The 20,863-nt window shown below is 32.9% G+C and overlaps 1 protein-coding gene and 1 pseudogene across 3 annotated transcripts in view; one reads left to right on the top strand and one right to left on the bottom strand.

Annotated features, from left to right (window-relative positions):
• Positions 1-20,863, bottom strand: part of LOC149787668 (synaptonemal complex protein 3-like) — a 114,335-nt gene that overhangs the window by 82,841 nt on the left and 10,631 nt on the right. For both annotated transcript variants that reach the window (XM_089975623.1, XM_089975624.1), the window contains exon 3: positions 9,766-9,800. In XM_089975623.1, the coding sequence (XP_089831749.1) occupies positions 9,766-9,800 (35 nt within the window). The remainder of the gene's footprint in view (positions 1-9,765; positions 9,801-20,863) is intronic.
• LOC149787669 (uncharacterized) lies at positions 13,062-18,957 on the top strand (annotated as a pseudogene). Its single transcript, XR_016424085.1, has 3 exons — positions 13,062-13,212; positions 13,628-13,817; positions 16,049-18,957. The product of XR_016424085.1 is annotated as an uncharacterized LOC149787669 (transcript).

Here is a 20,863-nt window from a genome sequence, read left to right on the forward strand (position 1 = left end):
ATGATTCTGTAAATGTGAAAATTCAGGCACTGAACATAAAATTCAAACGGAAATGTCTGATACATTATAAAACAGGATTTACTTTATATATATATAGCACCAAATTAAATGTAACATGCAAACATGACAACAGTTCTACGAAACATTTAGTTTCTTGCATATATCCTAATGTATTTTTCAGTTTTACAAATAACTACAAATTGCTTACTGTAAAATGCTGATATTAAATAACTTTATTTTCATTCACTTAATCAACAAATAATATTTTCTCAAACTTAAATTTGTTAGCATGCACTGCTTTTGTATGCTGACTACCTTTATATGTTTCAAAGTCATTGTCCTGTTCTCACCATGAAATAAACAGCACACATTCCTTCATACTGGACCCCCAGTCAGGAGAAGTAGATAGTTATGCTTTGAAGTTTTAACTTAGGAAAAAGGAGTGTGATGTTCTTTAAACCATTTATTTATTTGTAACTGTACTGAATTGGGGAGAAAAAGAAAAAAAAATGCAGTTATTGTCTATGAATTCAGCATTATAATGCAAAATTCTGATCAGCCCATCTAATGACTACCAAGCCAAGATAAGGCCAGAAATTGTTTTTTTAAACAATCTTTCCATGAAGCAATGGGGGTGGGGAATACAAAAAACAATGGAAGAATCATATGCATGGAAGTATGAAATTGGCCTAAGTGTCTCGCTCAGATAATTTTTACATACAGGACCCCCAGTCAGGAGCAACAGACAATTATGTTTGGAAGTTTAAACTCTGAATAAAGGATTGTGCTGTTCTTTAGCCATTTATATATTTGTAACTGTATTGAATTAGATAGAAGAATAAATAAATGCAGTTATTTTCTGCAAATTCAGCAATGGCAAAATTCTAATCATTCCAACCATCAACAACCAAGCCGAGACAATGCAACAAATTATTTTTATGAAGAAAATGGGGGGGGGGGGATATGAGAAATCAATGGTAGAATGCTATACATGGAGGTATAAAATCGGCTGAGGTGTCTCACTCAAACAATTCATATATACAGGACCCACAGTCAGGAGAAATAAATGGTTATGCTTTGAAGTTTCAGCTCAGGAAAAAGGAGCGTGCTGTTCTTTGAGCCATTTATATATTTGTAACTGTACTGAATTGGAGAGAAGAAAAAAATAAATGCAGTTATTGTCTGCAACTTCAGCATAGGCAAAACTCCAATCATCCCAACCAACAAATACCAAGTCAAGAAAATGCAACAAATTATTTAAAAATAAAAATCTTTCTATAAAGCGAAGGGTGGGTGGGGGGATAGAAAAAACAATGGTAGAATGATATACTTAGAGGTTACTGCATTTGTATTGGAAAATATGAACGAGTTTTCTCGGATACTACATGACCTTGGGAGTACAGTATATCCATCCAACAAAACAAGTTCATATCTTCCCATACAAAAACAATAAAAAATGTATTATATACTCATTTTCTTATTCTACCTAAGGCTTAATTATATAAATAAAAATACACTACAAGAAACAAAGCAACTAAATTTATGCTGTATTTCAAACCAAATACACAAGCTCAGATTCATCATTACACAACAATTTTAATGCACACATAACTCCGCCCAGTGTAATCTGAACTTAGTTGTGTGCTCAACATCACTTTTGAAAGAAATTGTTGTTTTGGTCTACTTAAAATTGACATTTAGAGTCATATTGTGAATGAATGCGCATTGCAACAACTTTTCCATTTAGTCTGTAATGAATGGACTTTAATATTTTTGTAAATTCAACTAAATATCAAGATTATGGACTGGATTTTGTTATGTTACATGTTTAGGCTCGAATAAACAGTAACACGAGAAAGATTGAAAACAACAAACATTGAAAATTACAATAATTTATTTCCCTGAAAATATTCTGTAAAAATGAAAAAATATGAACTTGCAGTTTTAAGAATCAAATCCAAAAATAAGCCACAAATAAAATTTTAGGAGTCCTAATAATAAAATGTTCTAATGATTCCAATTTTGAGTCCCAACAAAGAATCCAAGATGGAAGAAGATATATGTTGTAATCTGTAGAGTTGAAGTATACAGTTCATTGTAGAAACAAGAAATATCACAACTGTTCTGGAAATCTAAATAAATTTTTTATAAGAGCTGTCTTTGTTCAAGAATTTCACATGAGCACACATATTTTCCAGGAAAAAATAATTAATCCTTTTGAATCCAAGTAATTTGAAATATTTACAAATGACACAACAACTTCCAGTGTAAAGAAAAAGCCCAAATGAGATTACGTCTCCAAAACAAAAAAATGATCATGTTCCAGAACTTTGTCAAAATTATTTACTAGTTTAAAATCACATACACCTAGTGTGGCCTTGACGAAAATCAATCATTTTACTCTAAGAAATAAAATTTCAAAAATCGTTTACATCTTAAATCTGTAGTCCCATCATGGCCTCAACAACAAAAAAATCATTTTAAAATAAAAATAGAACTTATTTACGTAGCTACTACTAATTCTGAATCAAGGTCAGGATGTAGGTCAACACCTGGTGTTTACTAAAACAAACAGTCAAGGTCAAACTATTTTCTAAACAAGTATTAAGTTCCTAACAAAGAGAACTACATTATTTTGACATATAATCAAATTTAATTAAAAAAATAAAAATATTTTAAAACTTACAAACAATTAAATCAGATATAATTCAATCAAATATACATAACAATTTATCTGTGTCAATTCTACATGAAGTACATCTGATTTGAGCAGTAAGGGAGGCATCTTGACTCATCTGCATGTGTGTTTCTGTTCTGTCATTGAATGTTTAGAACCATTATCTGGGGAAAATGTGAACTCTTTCAATTGTAATTATCAAAAAGACGCTATGGAATATAATGTTCATTTCATTTTGAGTGCAGTAAGGAGGATGTTACTGCACTTGGAATGTAGATGACATTAAAGCACAATTTCAAAATGTGTAATCAAACTTTAGAACCCGTGACATAGCTCATGTAATTTGGATTTGCAGAACTAAGAAAGTACATTTTGAGTAAATTCACAATGTAAAACTGTAAGTATATTTTTTGCCATTCTTATTACCAGCTAAAGAAGACATATGTATGCCTTGTCACTTGCATGCTCTTTGTAGGGACCCCAGCAAAGTTATGACCTGTATGGCATCTATCGCTAGCGTAAACACAAAACACTGCATCATTGCAAAGCAGCTGGTATGTGACAGTCCACAAATTAGTTGCTTTAGTTCATTCAGAAACAAACTTAATCAACCAAAACCTAAAGCATCTACTACACAAGTGTACATGATTTTGTTTACAAAGTTGTTCCTAATACACTAAACTACTATCGAGCAAACATGTTGTACACATGCATGCAATATGAAGGTGATCAATATCATAAAATGCTGCATATTTATCACAATGTGAAGTTAATGGAGAAAAAAAATGAGCATATAATAAATGGAGGTATAGAATCAGCTGAGGTGTCTCACTCAAAAAATCAAGCACCCTCTATCCACTATCCATTCCCTTGAGACAAATGAAGGATAAAATAGCAATGGAATATAACAATCAAGCTATTTGGTTTTCTGTAGAAGGCACTTAATTATGGAGTGAAGTATGGACTTCATGATTCAGCAGAACACATCGGAGGAGCAGCAAGTGAACTGAATATCACTTGGAAACTTCCATTTGCTTGCTCAACCTTAAATCTTAAGTTTAAAATTTACTACCCCATAGCACTGATTTGTATTTCCCCCTACTAAATGCTTGCAACCACTTTAACCCCTACCCTCCCACCCCACCCCTTTAAAAAAACTGGATTTGCACAATTTGAAAGGCTGACCTGTGGGGACAATGTGAAGATGGAATTTGTGTCATATGACAGAGAACCTTCACCCATGTAAACATTTTAGACCTCTCCCTAGCATCTTTCTTGGTGCGCTGTGCTACATGTGCAAAAGTTTAGGAAAAGTCAACCAGGTACCCATCAATCCTAATGACTGGTTACTCATGTACCTTATCAAAGACAAAATATATTAAATGTGAACTTTACCTGCTTTGTTGTAAGTTCATACATGCCACCATTAACGTAATTATTACTAATATGTCACAAATAAGCATAATCTCAGTATAAAGAGAGTAATCTATATAATGCAAGCCGTAATTACAGAAAACCATATGAAAAACATACATTTACTTTTGCTACTTACCTGGATCTGCAATTAGTTACAATTCTTGTCACAAATGGCTAAATCTATGTTGTAGTTGTAGGGTTTAACGCCATTTTTCAGCACACGATAGGCTATACATGGCGGCCAGTATTAATGGTGGAGGAAGAACCTGGGATAACCCCGGAAAGACCCACCGACCCATGAGAAGCTACTGGCAAGCTTTCTCACATACCCACGTTGGCTGAATCCGAGACTCGAACCCACTCAGACAGAGGTGAGATGGTAGTGATCTGTAACAGACTGCGCTTTAGAACACTCGGCCACTTGAGGCCCCGCTAAATCTATGTGGACTAGTATGAGAACACAGACACAAAACAAAATAATAAATTATTTATACACAATCTTCACTTTAACTATCTAAATGTTTAACTTCTGCTGAATGGTCATAGAGTCAAGTCCAAAAATTCTGAATGCTGTATTGAAATACTGTCAAATTACTCTTTCAAAATTTGTAATATCAGACTGATTGGTTCTTTTCCTGATGCAACATGTTCCCTCTCCTCTAACATTTTTCAGTCATATAACATCCATGAGTCACATCAATAAAGCCCATTTCATTTAATATTGATACCATGGTTTTCTGCAACATAGAATGGTCTGATACTTAAGTATCAAACTATAATAAATCTGTAACATATGGTTTCAAATTCAAGAAACCCATCTGTTTTCTTGGAAACATGTCATGTACAGTTACTATAAATAGAAAAATAAGGAAATTACTCAGTATGCATAGCCAAATGGTCATACATGTTGAAAATATAAGATCAGTAAACCGAGGTCTACAATGGATAAATGCACAGCTGCCAAAAGTCACACAACATAAACCTCAAACTACTTTTTTTAATATGAACTAAATGGGTACCCATAACTAATTTTATTACAAGGATAATTATGAATGGGAGGGTACCCAAGTTCCTAGATACCCGCTAACAGCTTTACCGACATTCAGAGAAAAAGTGGAGTGCCAGACTAATCAATAAATTTGACAGAGTAGATAAAATGGACATATTCAATGTCTAAACAAATTTAACCAATAGAAGTTGGTACAGTATATATGTGCTCAAGCATAGTTAGACAGCATCTCATATTGGCATTAGGGTTTTAAAAAAATATGCCTTTGCCATGCATGATCAATATGTATCATGACCCATACATAAACACCAATATGACAGACCCTGATGTGCCTCTTAAATAAAAAGGAACATTAAAACAATAAATACATACCTGTGAACTTGTAAAGGTTACCCGTAATTTGTAAGTTTTTTTCCATTTTCATCAGTATACTGCCGTACAACCATTTGCATGTTTTTTTAAAAATAGGATTTTTGTGGTTTTTTTAAAATTTTTGTTTACAATTTTTGTGATTTTTTTTTTTTGGGGGGGGGATCCCAGAAGTCTGGAAGCAATTTTTTATAGAAAAATCGAGCACGATCCAGATTCTTTTTTTAATCTATACACAAGCAAGGTGGGGATAACTCTAATATACTTCAGAAAATTAACATTAAGCCCAGAGATCAAAACAGTTCTTTTTCGGCACCCTACCCTGCCTTAAAGTGATAACGACTTGAATAGAATTATTGTTTTTTATGTCAACTAAAACCCCAAAATCTTGTGTATCTAGCAATATTTTAATTTTAGCATGCTTTTTAAGGTGAGTAAAGGTACGACGAAATATTTAAATTGCATTTTATCCATGTTATTCTGCCAAATATGTTCTCTACAAATACATTTTTAGAAAAAGCAATGATTTAACCATTTCTAAGATAAACTAGAAAATTGCCTGAAATTAAGTTTTGAATTAAGTGGGTCAGATATGTAATTCAAACAGGAAGATGCATTGCCAGCATGACAGAAGTAGTACAGATAGTGACATCATTCTCATAGCTCAAAAATATGTTACACTGCAAATTTATATCAACATTCTGACCGAAATCAACAACCCTTATAACATGTTCACAACTTTTCAAACACAAGATACAAAAGTTTAATAGAACTGATCACCAGCTTAAGAAGTATAAACTCCTGGACTGCTACTATGGAGACTCTTTTTAGTTTTAGATTTCAATTTTTGGACAGCTTCTGGTGTAATATCTTAGGGTTTATGGGGGGAGGGGGAATGTAAATATGTAATAATGACACCATGATAAATCAAAGAAGTTAATATTACACCTTGAAAATGCATTTTTCAAAATATATTGCACATAGCTATTTTGTTATTAGTAGTGACACTTTCATTTTTGAGTAGCTCCACATCTGGATCATGAAGTGCTTAAAGATGAGTTTGAGGATTACTGCATGCTGCCTGATGAGTGTGAGCCTTTACAGACAATGGCCAGAAAATGAGCTTTTGTAGCTACTGTCTAGATATTATCAGCCAGAGAATTAGTACTGGTGGCATCCACTTCCCAAATCTGAAAGTAGTTATTCAGCGACTACCTACCTTGTCTCACAGCAATGTAGACTTTGAAAGATCTTTTCTATGATGAAAAAAATACATACAGATTGTAGCAAGTCCCTAAATACAGACACACTAACACATTTTTTTCAGCGTAAAATAAACATTGACACCTGCTGCATAAACTTTAAAGCCCCAGATTACATTTTGAAAAGTGCAAAGGGTACATGTATTGCATACAATAAAAAAATCAAAAGAATAAAATAAAAGTTTCAGAGATGTAAACAATTATGTAAATGTGTGTAAAATTAGTTTGTGTGGCATTTGTAGTTTTAAAACTTGATCTTAGATAATGTATGAATACATTTTTTGGAGGGTAATTGTTTTGCCCTTTGTAAGGTTTTTATTGGTCTGGCATATAGGTTTTCATCTCAAGGGGCTGACAGGTATGCAATACAGATTGTAGTACATCATTAATTGTTAAGTTCAATTAACATTTTTAAAGCCAAAAAAATAATTGCAATAAATGATGCATTTTAAATTACACTTCTGCAAAAAATATAGTAATATATCTTTTTGAAAGTATCTTTTCATAATTATACTGTTCTAACTTTGCTAATATTCATACTGGTACATCAATTAATCATTTCACCTTAACATATGCCAGCTAACAAACATACACACACACACACACACTTGAACAAATGATGCCAAGTGATCTCTGCTTAAATTCAGAGTTGCTGAGATACTGGAATTTCTGTGTATGTATCTCTGGATAATCTTACCAGATTGTTTACAAAGATTGATGGTAGACTGGTTGTTTGGTTTTCAATGGCAGTTCTAAAACATTGCTGGTGATATATGTTGAGATGGGAGGAAAGTGCCTTTCAATAGGATACACTGAGGCAGACAACCTGGGTTGGCTTGGATGCAATATTTGGAAATTTGTCCAAATGTTTTTGTTATTATTAACTGATCTACTAATCTAAAATTAGACAAATTATGACCCTGCAATACTCCAGAACAAGAAATCATAAAGTTTGCATACTAGGCTGATGAGCTGGTACATGTATAAGACTACCAAACTTTGTATAATATGTGTTGTAAAATTACAAACAGAAGGTTCTATGCATTTGAAAATAGCTGAGATGTCTATATACTTAAAAATACTATACACAACCAGTATGAGTGTGTTTCCCCATGATTGATATTTCATTGTATAATGTCTGTTGATGCAGAATTATTATACTTATTAGGCACTGATGACCCTGCAAAAAAACAATATTAATAATTAAAAACTGCATGAGATCAACATGTTGCTACCACAACTGCTCACTGGTTGCACACCAATTACTAATCTGGTCTGCAAGGAACCATGATTCTGTGATGTGACTCTCACATGACATTGCTCGAGGCAATTAGGGATGATCTAGTCCTGCAGCCGGTGAACTAAATGAATGCTCTGCAGCCACATTGAGTTACAACAGTGTGCTGAACCTCAGCATCACCAACGATATGAACACTAGATATGGTTGCAATGAGTTTTCAACACAAGCAAAACCCTTTATCCAATTGTAACTGTTGACAGTTGGCAAAATTTTCTTGCAAAAGTCTGCTGGAGGTTGATATTTCATTTCCTTCGCTAGTAGCACAACATTTGCAATTATGGTACAGTCCTGACCTGCATTAAGATGAATGTCAACAAGCCAAGGAACACAATGAATACAAGGAAAACTAAAAGCACAAAATAACCACCACTTTGCACACCAACCAGTCAAATGACCTATGCAATATTTTGTTTTGTTCCTTAGGGTTCAATAAAATTATTGAATTCCATAGAGAATTATTATACTTAATTGATGTTGATGACCCTGCATTACTGTATTGATAATTACTGATTCAACATCAGTATCAACACAGATAAATGACTCATTAATTTTTGGGTTGCATTAACAAGCACATATAAAATATTAATAATGATAAAAAGCATAAACATAATGATCACAAAATTTGCAAAATGTTGTTTGGCAAACTTTTAAACCAAATCTTTGTTTATAAAGGAAGTTATAGCAAAGTTTTACCAATAATATTTTATATTTGTGATCCAATAAATTTATATGTATAATAAACTAAAATAATTTTTTCTCATCACTAATGAGAAATTTATTGATGTATGTCAAGTTTTACTCCATATCCACGAAGTAAAATAAAGACTGACACAGACATATCTGAAATGGTCTCATACGACTGACTGATCAACAGAATGCCTCTGTACAGTCATTTTTCAAACTCATTTACAGTAATTATGAGGCTATGGATGCAAAACTCATAGATCCCTAGACAGGCATTGTAAGACAGGAAAATTCCACCCAAGGGTCAGAATTATTTTGATGCAAAATTTAGAATGAATTCTTAAGTTAAAACTCAAAATCACATTTAAACACATTTCTGGGTTTCAATAGCTGGTTGTGACCATGTAAGTAGTGGCGTCACACAGCATCCAAATTGGTTACAAATGATAACTTAAGCAACTGAACAAATGAAACAGGCAAAGAAACGCCTACTTTTATCCATAAGATTAAACAAGGCAGAGACTCCCTCCCCATAAAAATAATGATATAGTCCTCTTTTAACTTTGATCCGGAACTGACTTTGCTTTGTTAAACATCAATAAGATGGTGAAAAAACACACCAGAAAACAAAACAAACAACAAAAAACAATTAACACAACAGCTCATGCAACTCAAAACCAGGCTACAAAACGTGTCCCTTTTTAACTAGGTCAATCAGTGCAAAGTGTCTTTGTTTGCAGGACACTAACATCAATCCCTGCACATACTGGGCTGTAAAAGTTTTGCAATTGATGTTTATATGGGTTAATGTGACTGTTCCAGTGATGACAGAAAACAGGGAGAGTTTGCTACTTATCATGCACGATAACTGCAGTAAAAGGTCGTGTGAAGAGAAACAGTGGTCATGTGATGATAGACAAGTATATGCATGAGAAGGAATATGAGAAATATCAATACTGGTACATGTGTACTGTACTTTTACATGGCATTTGAAAGCTACTTTCCTTAATATGTAGAAATAATTACCAAGAAGGAAATTTATACTTGCCTCCAAAGGTTTCCAGCATCTTCTGCATTTCATTGCTGAAAAAAACATGGAAGTAAACAGTAAAATCGATGCTAAAGATATTTTTAAACATCGTACTTCCCAATCAAGAACACTACGCATATCTGGATGATTTCAACTGAGCCACTGAGAAGATGTTATAAATCAGGAACCCTATATAATATTAGTTTCTTTACCTCCTGATGATAATTATTTTTCAATAGCTATTGTTAGTGAAGCTGCTGTTTTTGATATGCTAATTAAGGTGAATATTAATAAATCCTCTGGATTGGATGGTATTGGTCCATGAATTCTTAACAGAACTTACCAAATTAATTGATCTTTGGCTGAAGGAAATAGATAATGGACATATGACTGGAATTGTTTTCCTTGACTTCAAGAAAGCGTTTGATCTTGTTATCATAAAATTCTGCTGCAAAAGTTGAACTGTTACAGGTTCGACAATCCTTCTTTAAACTGGTTTAGATCATACCTAAACCAAAGCTCTCAACAAATGAAATTGGCAATATTAGCTCTCTGTCTCGCACTATTCATTCAGGAGTCCCTCAAGCCTCAGTTTTAGGCCCTCTCCTCTTCCTTATCTATGTCAATGATCTACCATTAAATAAGGAATCCACAAATGCAGATCTGTTTGCAGATGATGCAACCTGATGCAAAGTTATCCAAATGAGATTAAACTCAGACCATATAGGAGTCCAAAACTGGGCACAACAAAATAGGATGGTAATTAATGAAGGTAAAACAAAATGTTTGATTTTGGGGACATCACAAAAGCTACACAAGTCATGGAATCCAGAACTATCTCTTGCAATAAATAATCATCCGTTAGAAAATGTTAAACATGAAAAGCTTGTACGTGTGTCCATAGGTAATAATTTATTATGGAATGACCATACTGATAAACTTTGTAAAACACTGTCATCCAAAATTGCCCTACTCAGCAGAATCAAGAAATATTTACCTATGGAAACTCGCAATCCACAAGTCATATATTCCTTCAACAATGGATTATTGTTCAAATGTATGGGGAAACTTCTAAATCTTAGCTAGACAGGATTTATACTTCATAAATGAGCAGCACGCATAATTTTAGATGCATCTATTGATCATCCCCAAAAGCATTATTTACAGAACTCAAATGGTTCACAATATACGACAGGATAGCTTTTCACAAGGCAATTCTTTTATATAAATGTCTACATGGAACTGCACCAGAGTATCTTCAGGACTTATTTTGGTCTTTTTCAACACAATACCAGTTGACATCAATATGACATGGAAACCTTCTAGCACTAGCACCAAAACCAAGAACAGAGCAATTTAAAGTGCTATACCAGTGTAGATAAAGTAAATAAAATTCAATATTATTTGAACAGAAAATAAAATCTGGAAGCGATATTTAAAAAAAAATATGACGAAAACATTTGCCATATTAACTGAGAAATACGCTCAGGTGTGTTTTCGAAAATAATACACATCTGACCAATTTTATCACTCAGTAATTTCCGGAGTGTATAGATCGCCTGATGTCATATTTTGAATACACTCCTTACTTCCGTTTCTATCGAAACATAAATAAAGCATGTGTTCCGTTCCATATTATTTTGAAAAGTTTTATCATCACAAAATACCAAGAGGAGATTGTGGAGGTACAAGCAAGGGCAGCGGGGTCAGGTGTGTTGTAGCAAATTGTGGGAATACAAATGCTGATGGGTTTTCCATGCATTCCTTCCCAAAAGATCAAGGTGGACAGATCTTGTAAAAATCAAAAAAGCAAACTGGGATGGTTCGACTGAGTTTTCTGCCCTCTGCTCCTTTCATTTCTCACCAGAATGCTTCTCATTTAGGTATAGATTTGAGGTTGAGCATATGGGTAGGGCACCAAAGAAAGTCAAAGCCAATGATAATGCTGTCCCTTCTATCCAGTGTGTGAAGAAAAAAACAGGAGTCTGACGTTTTATCAATAAAGTACGGCAAAAATCTCTGACAACATGAAATCATCATATCAGTAATATAATGTTCATTTACGATACATGTACCAATAAGGTGATTTCATGTTGTCAGAGATTTCGCTGTACTTATTTATAAAACATCAGACTCCTGTGAGGAAAATGACAACCAAGCCAAGGTAACTGCAAATGTATCAAAACCTTCTACACCAAAGCATCAGCTGTGTAGGTTTGAAATGTTGTCACCATCAGAGGAAGTAACTTGTCAAGTACGACTTCCAAAGAAAATAAGAAAGGGCTATTCAAAGAGAGAAGCAGCAAGGGTGAGTTTTTAAGGACAAGTACAGTATTATTAAATCTATGATATTCAACAGATCAGTCACCGCATAATTTCCATTTGTACCCTGTAGAATGTTCCTTCAGTTTCCAAAACAAATGCAGTAAATATCTAATTAATCAAGAACTGAGATATAAACATTTGATAAATATTGTCATGTTGCCTTCAACTTTGTCTGACCATGTGAACAGAAAAATCTTTCTGCTGGTAGATTTAGAAGGCTACATATATATTTCATGGTTGGACTAATGTGAGAATCAGATTACATATAGATATTTACAAACATGACAATGTTTATTACCATCCCGAATTAATAAAAATACTCTACAAAACAATATGTAGTAAAAATTTGACAATATTGTGTTATGATTTTTTTGGGGTGGTGGTGCTGTTATGTTCCACAATTTTTCAGTCGTATCATGCCTAATTATTTTTACGAAGTCCGTGAATAACCATCATTATAAGTGACTGATTAATGTTCTCTAATAAGGTATGTTTTGTTTTACATTATTGCTGCACATGAGGAACAATGTTCACAACAAACAGACAGTGAGACAACTCAAGATCAAGGATTATAAAATTCATTTGACATCACGAATGAGGTACACAAAATTTAGCTTCAATATATATATATATATATATATATATATATATATATATATATATGACATTTCTGACATGTTTTAACAAAATGTGTCAGATTTCTAGAAATAAATTAAAGAACTACAGCTTAAATGTTTGGAGAAAAGGACAGGTTTGCTCTTCATAATGAAAAAATATATTGGTATTTAAAAATACATTTTTTTTTTATGTCTCAGACACATTCTGTTATGGTGGATAGGGGCTTTTATTGAATTCATCATAGGAAATTTGGGAACTATTTTCTTTATCCAAATGTCATCTTCTTAAACTTTCTAAATGCTAAAATAACTTGCCCAAACAAAGTAGTATTCAAAAGTAATAAAAATGATGCAATTGACCTTTTTCAGGTAGATGAATATGAAATTGATAAAGTGAAGCCTCTGACTGCATCCATTGGATGCCCAGTCAACAAAAACATAAAACAGTGGTCTAAGAAATGCCAGACTTACATTAAGGCACCAAAATCAATGATCTGACCTGCAGTGAATATGATACGCACAGGTATTCGTACACTTTCAGATAATCACTTTTGGTTATGATCTTTTCCAGGCAGTAGTTGAAAACAGAAAATCAAAACCATTTGGAAATAGCATGAAGCCCTATCTGGATGTTAGGATGATTATAAACAATGTCCATATATACTGCTCCAATTTATTACCAAGTTAAACTTAAATGCATGCTTTGTTGTTAAAGAAGTATTATTTTAAAGAATTTTGATGGTACATGATTTACTTTTTCTTTTGTCAAGTACTTTGTAGGATACCAGGAAAATGATAGTTAAGTTTAATACCTCAAAATTATCATTATACTGGAAACACATTATTTCAATTCCCAATGTAGATGAAAGTACATAAAAGAGCTTGTGTTCATGTATGTAAAATTGTTCTGTATTTATAAACTATTTTCATTTATCTAGGAGTGCAGACCAATTTTACTGACAATAGACCAGTGATGAGAGATGCATTCCAGCTAGTCCATCCCAATTACTTCGAGTTTGATACCAGACCAACAGCTAAAAACATTTTCCAACAAAGTGCAACAGCCAGCAGTTTTGAGGAACCACTCTTGTCACCAGTGAAAGATGACTTGTCAGACAGTGACTATGAGTATGGTTCCTATGCTTTTCTAAAGATAAATTTCCAGGGTTTTTCCAGGATAAAATAAAAAATTTCAAGGTTCACATATGACCATTACTGAATGGAATTAAAGAACATTTTAGATTATAAAACATGCATTTTCTAAATCTAAAGATGCTTCTCCTTCAAGACTCTCCAAAACATCTAAGTCAGAAAGATGATCATGTACAAAACCACAAAATGTATTACATGAAACAAGTTTGATTATATTCCTATAAAATGGCATGTAAAGTCATTTCAATGTATAGAATAAAAATTCTAACTTTATTTTGCTGACCTGCATTATGTTGCCAAGTGGGAACAACATAATGAACATAAATTAGTTTTGTTTCATTTCAAATCTTTAATTCTAAAGAATTATATAGCAATATATATATATATATATATATATATATATATATATATATATATATATATATATATATATATATATATATATGCATCTGATAGAAAGTAAACATTTCCAATTACAGTATATATATAAAAAAAAAACAATAAACGCAGATAATTAGAATCTTGTGTTGTAATGAAAAGAGTTTAACACTGAATTTATCTGTGCCAATAAATCCCAAACAGGATTTTTCAAACAACTTAATTTCCTTAAGACAATCTGGTTAAAAATCCATCATTTGAAAAAAAAATTCAAAAGGGGTTGATTTAAATTTTGACAAAACACCTTCAAAATTATATGCTGTTGTAAAAACAAGGACTGAATTTTCTGTAAAATCAAATTGTCTTCTTAGAATTTGTTAAGCCAGTCCCCAAACCTGTATTGATACAGGGGCTCGTATCATTTTTTGATACGTAATACAAAGGACGACAATTTCTCATTTCAGCTCTAAGATTCAACAATTTGGACATCAAATTTGGCTTAAAATGAATGGCATTCAGTTTTCTATACCAGGTTTCCTCCGAATATTCCCGCCCTATTTTTCATATCTGGACATTTAGGTTGGAGTGTGGGGTCATTGCAATTGCATATAAAAAATATGGAATTTGCCACCACCGTGGGGTAGCGACAAAGTAGTCACTTATCAGCAGGCTTAGAAAATTTAAACTTATGTTATATCGACTTACACCTGCATGAAATCGATAGGAAAATTATTTATTTTCTCAGAAATGGCAAGTAGTATAACCGTTATGTCTTCAATCCTCTGACAGACTAGATGAAACTATGGCATAGATGAAACTTGACCTGGTACTTGCCATTTGTATTACTAGTCACATAACTTCACAAATCTCAAACGACGACATTGTAAGTCCAATAGTCAAGTGATATCAAAAGAAACTCCTTTTTAATGTTATTGTACAGAAATTCAATTATATTAAATGAAAGTCAGATACATGCATATATCACTCGATCTAACAATGTTTAAAGTTTGCTAGGCCATCTGGTAAGCAGTTAAGCTTTGCCACCACAATATTGGCCTCATGTGATGCTAGACTGGTTTTCATACCTTCCATGAAAGATGCTGATATCATGCTTACTTTGAAAATAAAAGTCTACTAGATGCATCTAATCCAATGAGCATTTGGATTGACTCTGCATATATATTTATTGCAAGCACCCAAATGATCTATACTGCACCCTCCAAATATTCTGGTTAGAACTCAATAAACTCATGATCAGTTTAGTTACGACTCAATTACATGACTGTTTCGGGCATCAAGTGGTGGCAGAAAATTCCCAGGTTTTTCCAGACTTTAATCAATATTTGTGAAATTCAACGACTTTTCACGGTCTGGAAAAAAATATCATTTCTCCTGATTTTTTCCCCAATTTCCTGGGTAGCGGGGGAACCCTGTTTCAGCCACTAACTTCCCCTCAGTCATCAGATGAGGATAACAGAATTGATGAACAGGAAACCAGGTAAAATAACCATATTCTTATATTATGTGCCTATTGGCTGAATTCACTTGCACAATCATGCAGACAAATACCAAGGTAGCTGATACAGATACTGCCCTTTACTGCAATGTAAAGATAAACTGCAGCTACCTTCTTAAGATGCAAGTTATGAATTGCTTATTGAAGGATATGGATGATAATAATGGACATAAAATTATGGTAAGAGTATGCTAAATTGAAGAAAATCATGCTATTCAAGTTTCAAAGCCGCTCTATAGGACAAAATATGTATTTCACTTGTAGTATGCTTCACAATGGTTATTCAATATATGGATAAAACTTTTATTTTCAGGAATGTTCCAGCTGATGCGGAAACTACATTTTTAGTCTTTGAATCAAATCCAATGGATTTATTTAGATGTTGTACCAAGTGCTGTTCAAACACAGTTGGTGAAATTGTTTATGTGAATGTATCTTTGGTAAAAATAAAACAAGAATGCAAGAACTGCTTTTATGTGTACCACTGGTTTAGTCAGCCTTTTGTTGTATGTAAACCAGCTGGAAATTTGCTAATATCAGCAGGGATTTTATTTTCTGGTTCATTTCCAAGCAAATCCTTACACACGTACAAATTCATGAATGTTGCATAAGCATGTCAACATTTATCAACTATCAGAAATTCTACTTGTATCCTGCTATTGGAAGTGTTTGCTACACTTGGAGGAGAGGGTAGAGCTGACACTCCTGGACACAGTACAAATAATAGCAGCTACAGTATGCTAGACTTAGACAAGGACATAGTTGTGGACATGGAACTTGTATAGATATAAAATAATATATGAACACAATAATTAAAATGTACATTTTCAATCAAATTTTATCAATGGGTTCTGATAATTTTATTGTAATTTACAGTTTAAATTGTACCATTGTACATTCTTAATTACATAGTGGTCTCCATGGCCTTGATCTTATGGTCATTTGTTTACACATCTCTTGATTGCACAATGTTATAGGTTTGAGTCCCATTCGGAACAAGGTGTACATGGCTTGACCTCACATAAAAAAGTTTGTCAGTTGCTTGCACATGGTTTGAGGTTCTGTACAGATACTACAGCTTCCTAAATAAATTAAAATGGCAAACACAAAACAAATGAATTATTGTTAAAATTGGCATTATTTGCCTAAAAATACTGATAAAACTGGTTGACAGGATATAAGTGAAATATTGTTGGGCACAGCATTAAACACCTCAAAATCAAATATAAAAATGATATAATATTGTGCCAACATTATGTTACAGAGTAATGAGGTAAACAGCAGCTGCCACATGGAAAAGGAAAGTCTTGTAAGGAATGTGGAATTCTTTAAGTACTATGGGATCCCAATCAAATCCCTAATTACAGACAGACATGTCCAAATAGTGAAATGGGTGAGGGAAAATATGACAGACACAATATTATTTTGATATCTGGCATGTTGCTAAAGGTATATAAAAAAAAATCAAAATGTTTTTGCACTGATATTCATTTTTAACTTGCCTTTACGAAGTGAAGAAGAACCAGAGTAAAATAAATGTCAATGCAACAAGCATTATTGTTTTTAATGTAACACTCAAAATCATACCCAGTGTAGGTGGTTTCATTTAGTGTAGAAGTTTTAGATATCCATAATATAACATCTTGTTCAATCAGTTGGCAAAAAAGGATTTTTTAAAAACTTCCAATTGACTTGCAAAAGGTATTGCTGAACAAATGTTCATGATGCTCTTAATGTCTGTTTCTATATACAGGACTGAGAAAAAAAAACTCTTTGACTTATCAAAATAAAGACTTTTCAGATATAACTCCATGGATAAAAAGAGTTTGGTCAATCACCCATACTGGACTGCAACATCATCACTTGACCAAAATGAAGAATTAATGCTGAAAAACTGGCAGTCTGTTATAAACCACATCTGTAATGTGCATTCTGGCCATGGTGATTTATTTGTATCATGTGAACATGGTACTTTGGAGGAAAGAGAGAGACAAAAAAAGTGGTTGAAAACAGATTTTAAAAAAATGGTTGAAATCTCTTTTTTAAATACTTGTATTCTTGGCAACAAGGTTTTTTTTAGTTTTTTTCAGTTAGCAGATCTATTTCTTATTGTTCAATGATATTTGGTAAGCAAAAGCATCTTATAGAGTATGTGTCATATAGGCATGTTACTCTGACTTAACTGTATTGGTCTAGTAATTTACTGACTTTAGATACATTATTGTTAGTGTACACTTTAATTTTCATGCAAGATACAGGATGCATAAAACCAAACTTTGATGAATATATTTTATAACTCATTGGATCTAAAGTATTTGAAAAGCTTGAAGAGATTATCAGCAGACAAATGAGAAAAGATGTACCAATGCTGTCATCTGGACAACAAACTTCAGCACTGTTGAATGCACGGAATGCTTTCAAGGTAAATCTTAAATTAATGCACACAAAAAAATATTGATTCGAGTTTTCCAGTTTTTTATTTATAGTCCAGTATATTCATCTTCAAATTAAATCATAGATATCAAGATCTGATCTTTTGATATCCTGCAATGTAAAATTGTACAAGTTTTTATTTTAGTGTTTTGGAATGTTTGCAAATAAAGTATCTATAAAAATAAATTATCTGTATTTTGATTGAATTATATATTTTGCATCTTTATTTACTTTGAAATAGGCTTTGGCTAGCTGCATTGCATTTTAATGAAAACAGCCAAAGTGAGCAAGCATGCACTAAGGATGGGAGAGCCAGATATAAAATAGCGTATTCAAAGTACAAGAAAGGAGAATATACTGTCAGGAAAATCCTTGTTACTCAGCATATGGTAAGATAATGCATTAGTAATTAATGAACATAAAAGAATATATCACTTAGAGATATAAATACTGTTGTACCAAGTGTAAGTAGCCATATCATTTTTTTAAAAAATTCTAACAGAAAAGGCAAAATATTTGTTAAAGTTGACACTCATTTAATTTTAAAGGTCATGATTTTGCCCTGTGGTAAAGTAATAAAAATATGCAAACAATTTTAAAGACAAGTATTTTTAATTTATGAATTAACTTCAAGAAAAGGTTGCAGTTTTTGGCTTGTACAATACAATGCATATTAATTTCACTTTAATGTGCAGATTATGTTGAATGTTTGATGAAAACAGCATTCAGAATTGGACAGGTGTCTCACATGAATAATGAAGGAATAAAACTTCTGGTAGATGTACCACCACCATTATGTAGTCTGTATGAGAGGCCTGACAAGGATATTGCTACTCAAAATCTTCTTAGCAGGTTTAATTGCTGTCAACCTCATAAAAGCCAGTGTAGTTCAGGTTTTGATCAGGAAAAGCAGTGTGGATCATCTGAACAACACATGATGGAATGATGACCCTCACTTTGTTGCCCAAGTGCCAACACCACCGAGCAAGTTGTCTTTTTGCTGTATACCAATGTCTTCTGAAATAATAATTTGAAAATCAAGTTGAAATAAAATATGCTTTATACATTAGATCAAATTAGGAAATCAAATGTTTTAGGAGATAGTGTTAGTAGTTGTCCAGTGTGATTTATCATTATTTTGTACTATATCAATAAAGTTAAATGATTCCAAATATAATTTTTTGACACAAAAAAATGAAATAAAACCAATATTTGCACATGTGGTTTTTTTTTATACATGATTTATCAGTATCACTGTGGTTATAGAGGTTAGACAGAATAGGCCTCCAGTACAGGGGTTCAATCCATGAAAGCATAAAATGACTGGAAAAAGAGGTTTATTTATTTGCTCTATTAATAACCCCAATACTATGCTGTCATGCATAGATCATGAAAACAAAAGAACATGAAAAATTACTCAGACATTTTACTTACTCATTTCCTTGTTCTGGACATTCTCTAAATTGTTGTCTATGCTGGTAGTATGCAACTTTTAAAACATGGATGTCTAGACAAACTGGACTGAACCCTGGTTAGTGTGTTATACATTGTATCCCCTGGTATTCATTGCAGACACTTCTGAATTTCTTTATGTGACAACGACATACACATTCTCTTGCTGTGGGCATTACCAAACGATGTCCACAATTACACCTCAAACAGAGCTTTCTTCTTTATTGCATAGTGCTGTGCTTGTCAAATTTAATCTCATATTTATGAACACACCAATAGTACAGCTCAATGACAAAAACTTACTAAAGTCAGAAACATGTAAAACATTCTGTACAGCACTGAAAAATTAAAGTAAATGCTTACCACAGAAAAAGATTTTATATCATAGTTTATAAAATTCAACTATTAGCACACATGCAATACACTTATACAGCCTTTATTACAGTTGAGAAAAAAAATCCATTAATAAAGGAACAGGAGACTGTTGAACAGCACTGTAAATATCGTCAGATACATATATTTATTTTAAATTGCTGCCGTAGATGTATTCAGAAAACAATTACCATGAATTTTCCATCAGTTTATCTTGTCTTTCTTCTTTGTCATCTTCATCTGCAACTTCGGATTTGTCGGTATAGGAAATATAGGGTTTAAACTGGTACAGATTAATTTGGGAGGCCGGCAACAACTTCTACACCATTATCAAAATCTTCCAAGCTCATTACCTCACAATCTTCTAATGGCGAAGACCCGCAGGACAGTGACAATTCACTTCCTTCAGAATATCATCTTCACTGTTGAGTTTCTAAGGACTTTTCCATAATATGACAATACCAACTGACCATTTGTTTACAACAAGTGTTCAAAAAGTGATGTCACACTTAGTTTCCACTAAATACCGGAAGTGGTCAGCGGTTGCATTCAGTTATTATCGTAGACCGGTGCAAACATGATATTCTATTGGCTCCCATGCAGTTATTACTGAAAAAATTTTAATCAGATTTTTTACATTTGTATTTTGAATATATATTCTCATTCACCAAGAAATTAACTGAATAAATGTAGATACACTGGCATGACACTTTAAAAATAGCTTCCAATACTCTGATACAATTCTGTGGAACAAGCTTCCCCTACATGTAAAATCTGCTGAAAATATTAGAGTATTTAAGAAGAAATATAAAGACTGCCTCAGGTCCTCAACCTACTATTTATCTCCCTGTATACATCACTACAAGACCTT

This window comes from Sinohyriopsis cumingii, chromosome 11, assembly GCF_028554795.1.
Source record: "Sinohyriopsis cumingii isolate HCF-2022 chromosome 11, ASM2855479v2, whole genome shotgun sequence".
NCBI classification, from domain to species: domain Eukaryota; kingdom Metazoa; phylum Mollusca; class Bivalvia; order Unionida; family Unionidae; genus Sinohyriopsis; species Sinohyriopsis cumingii.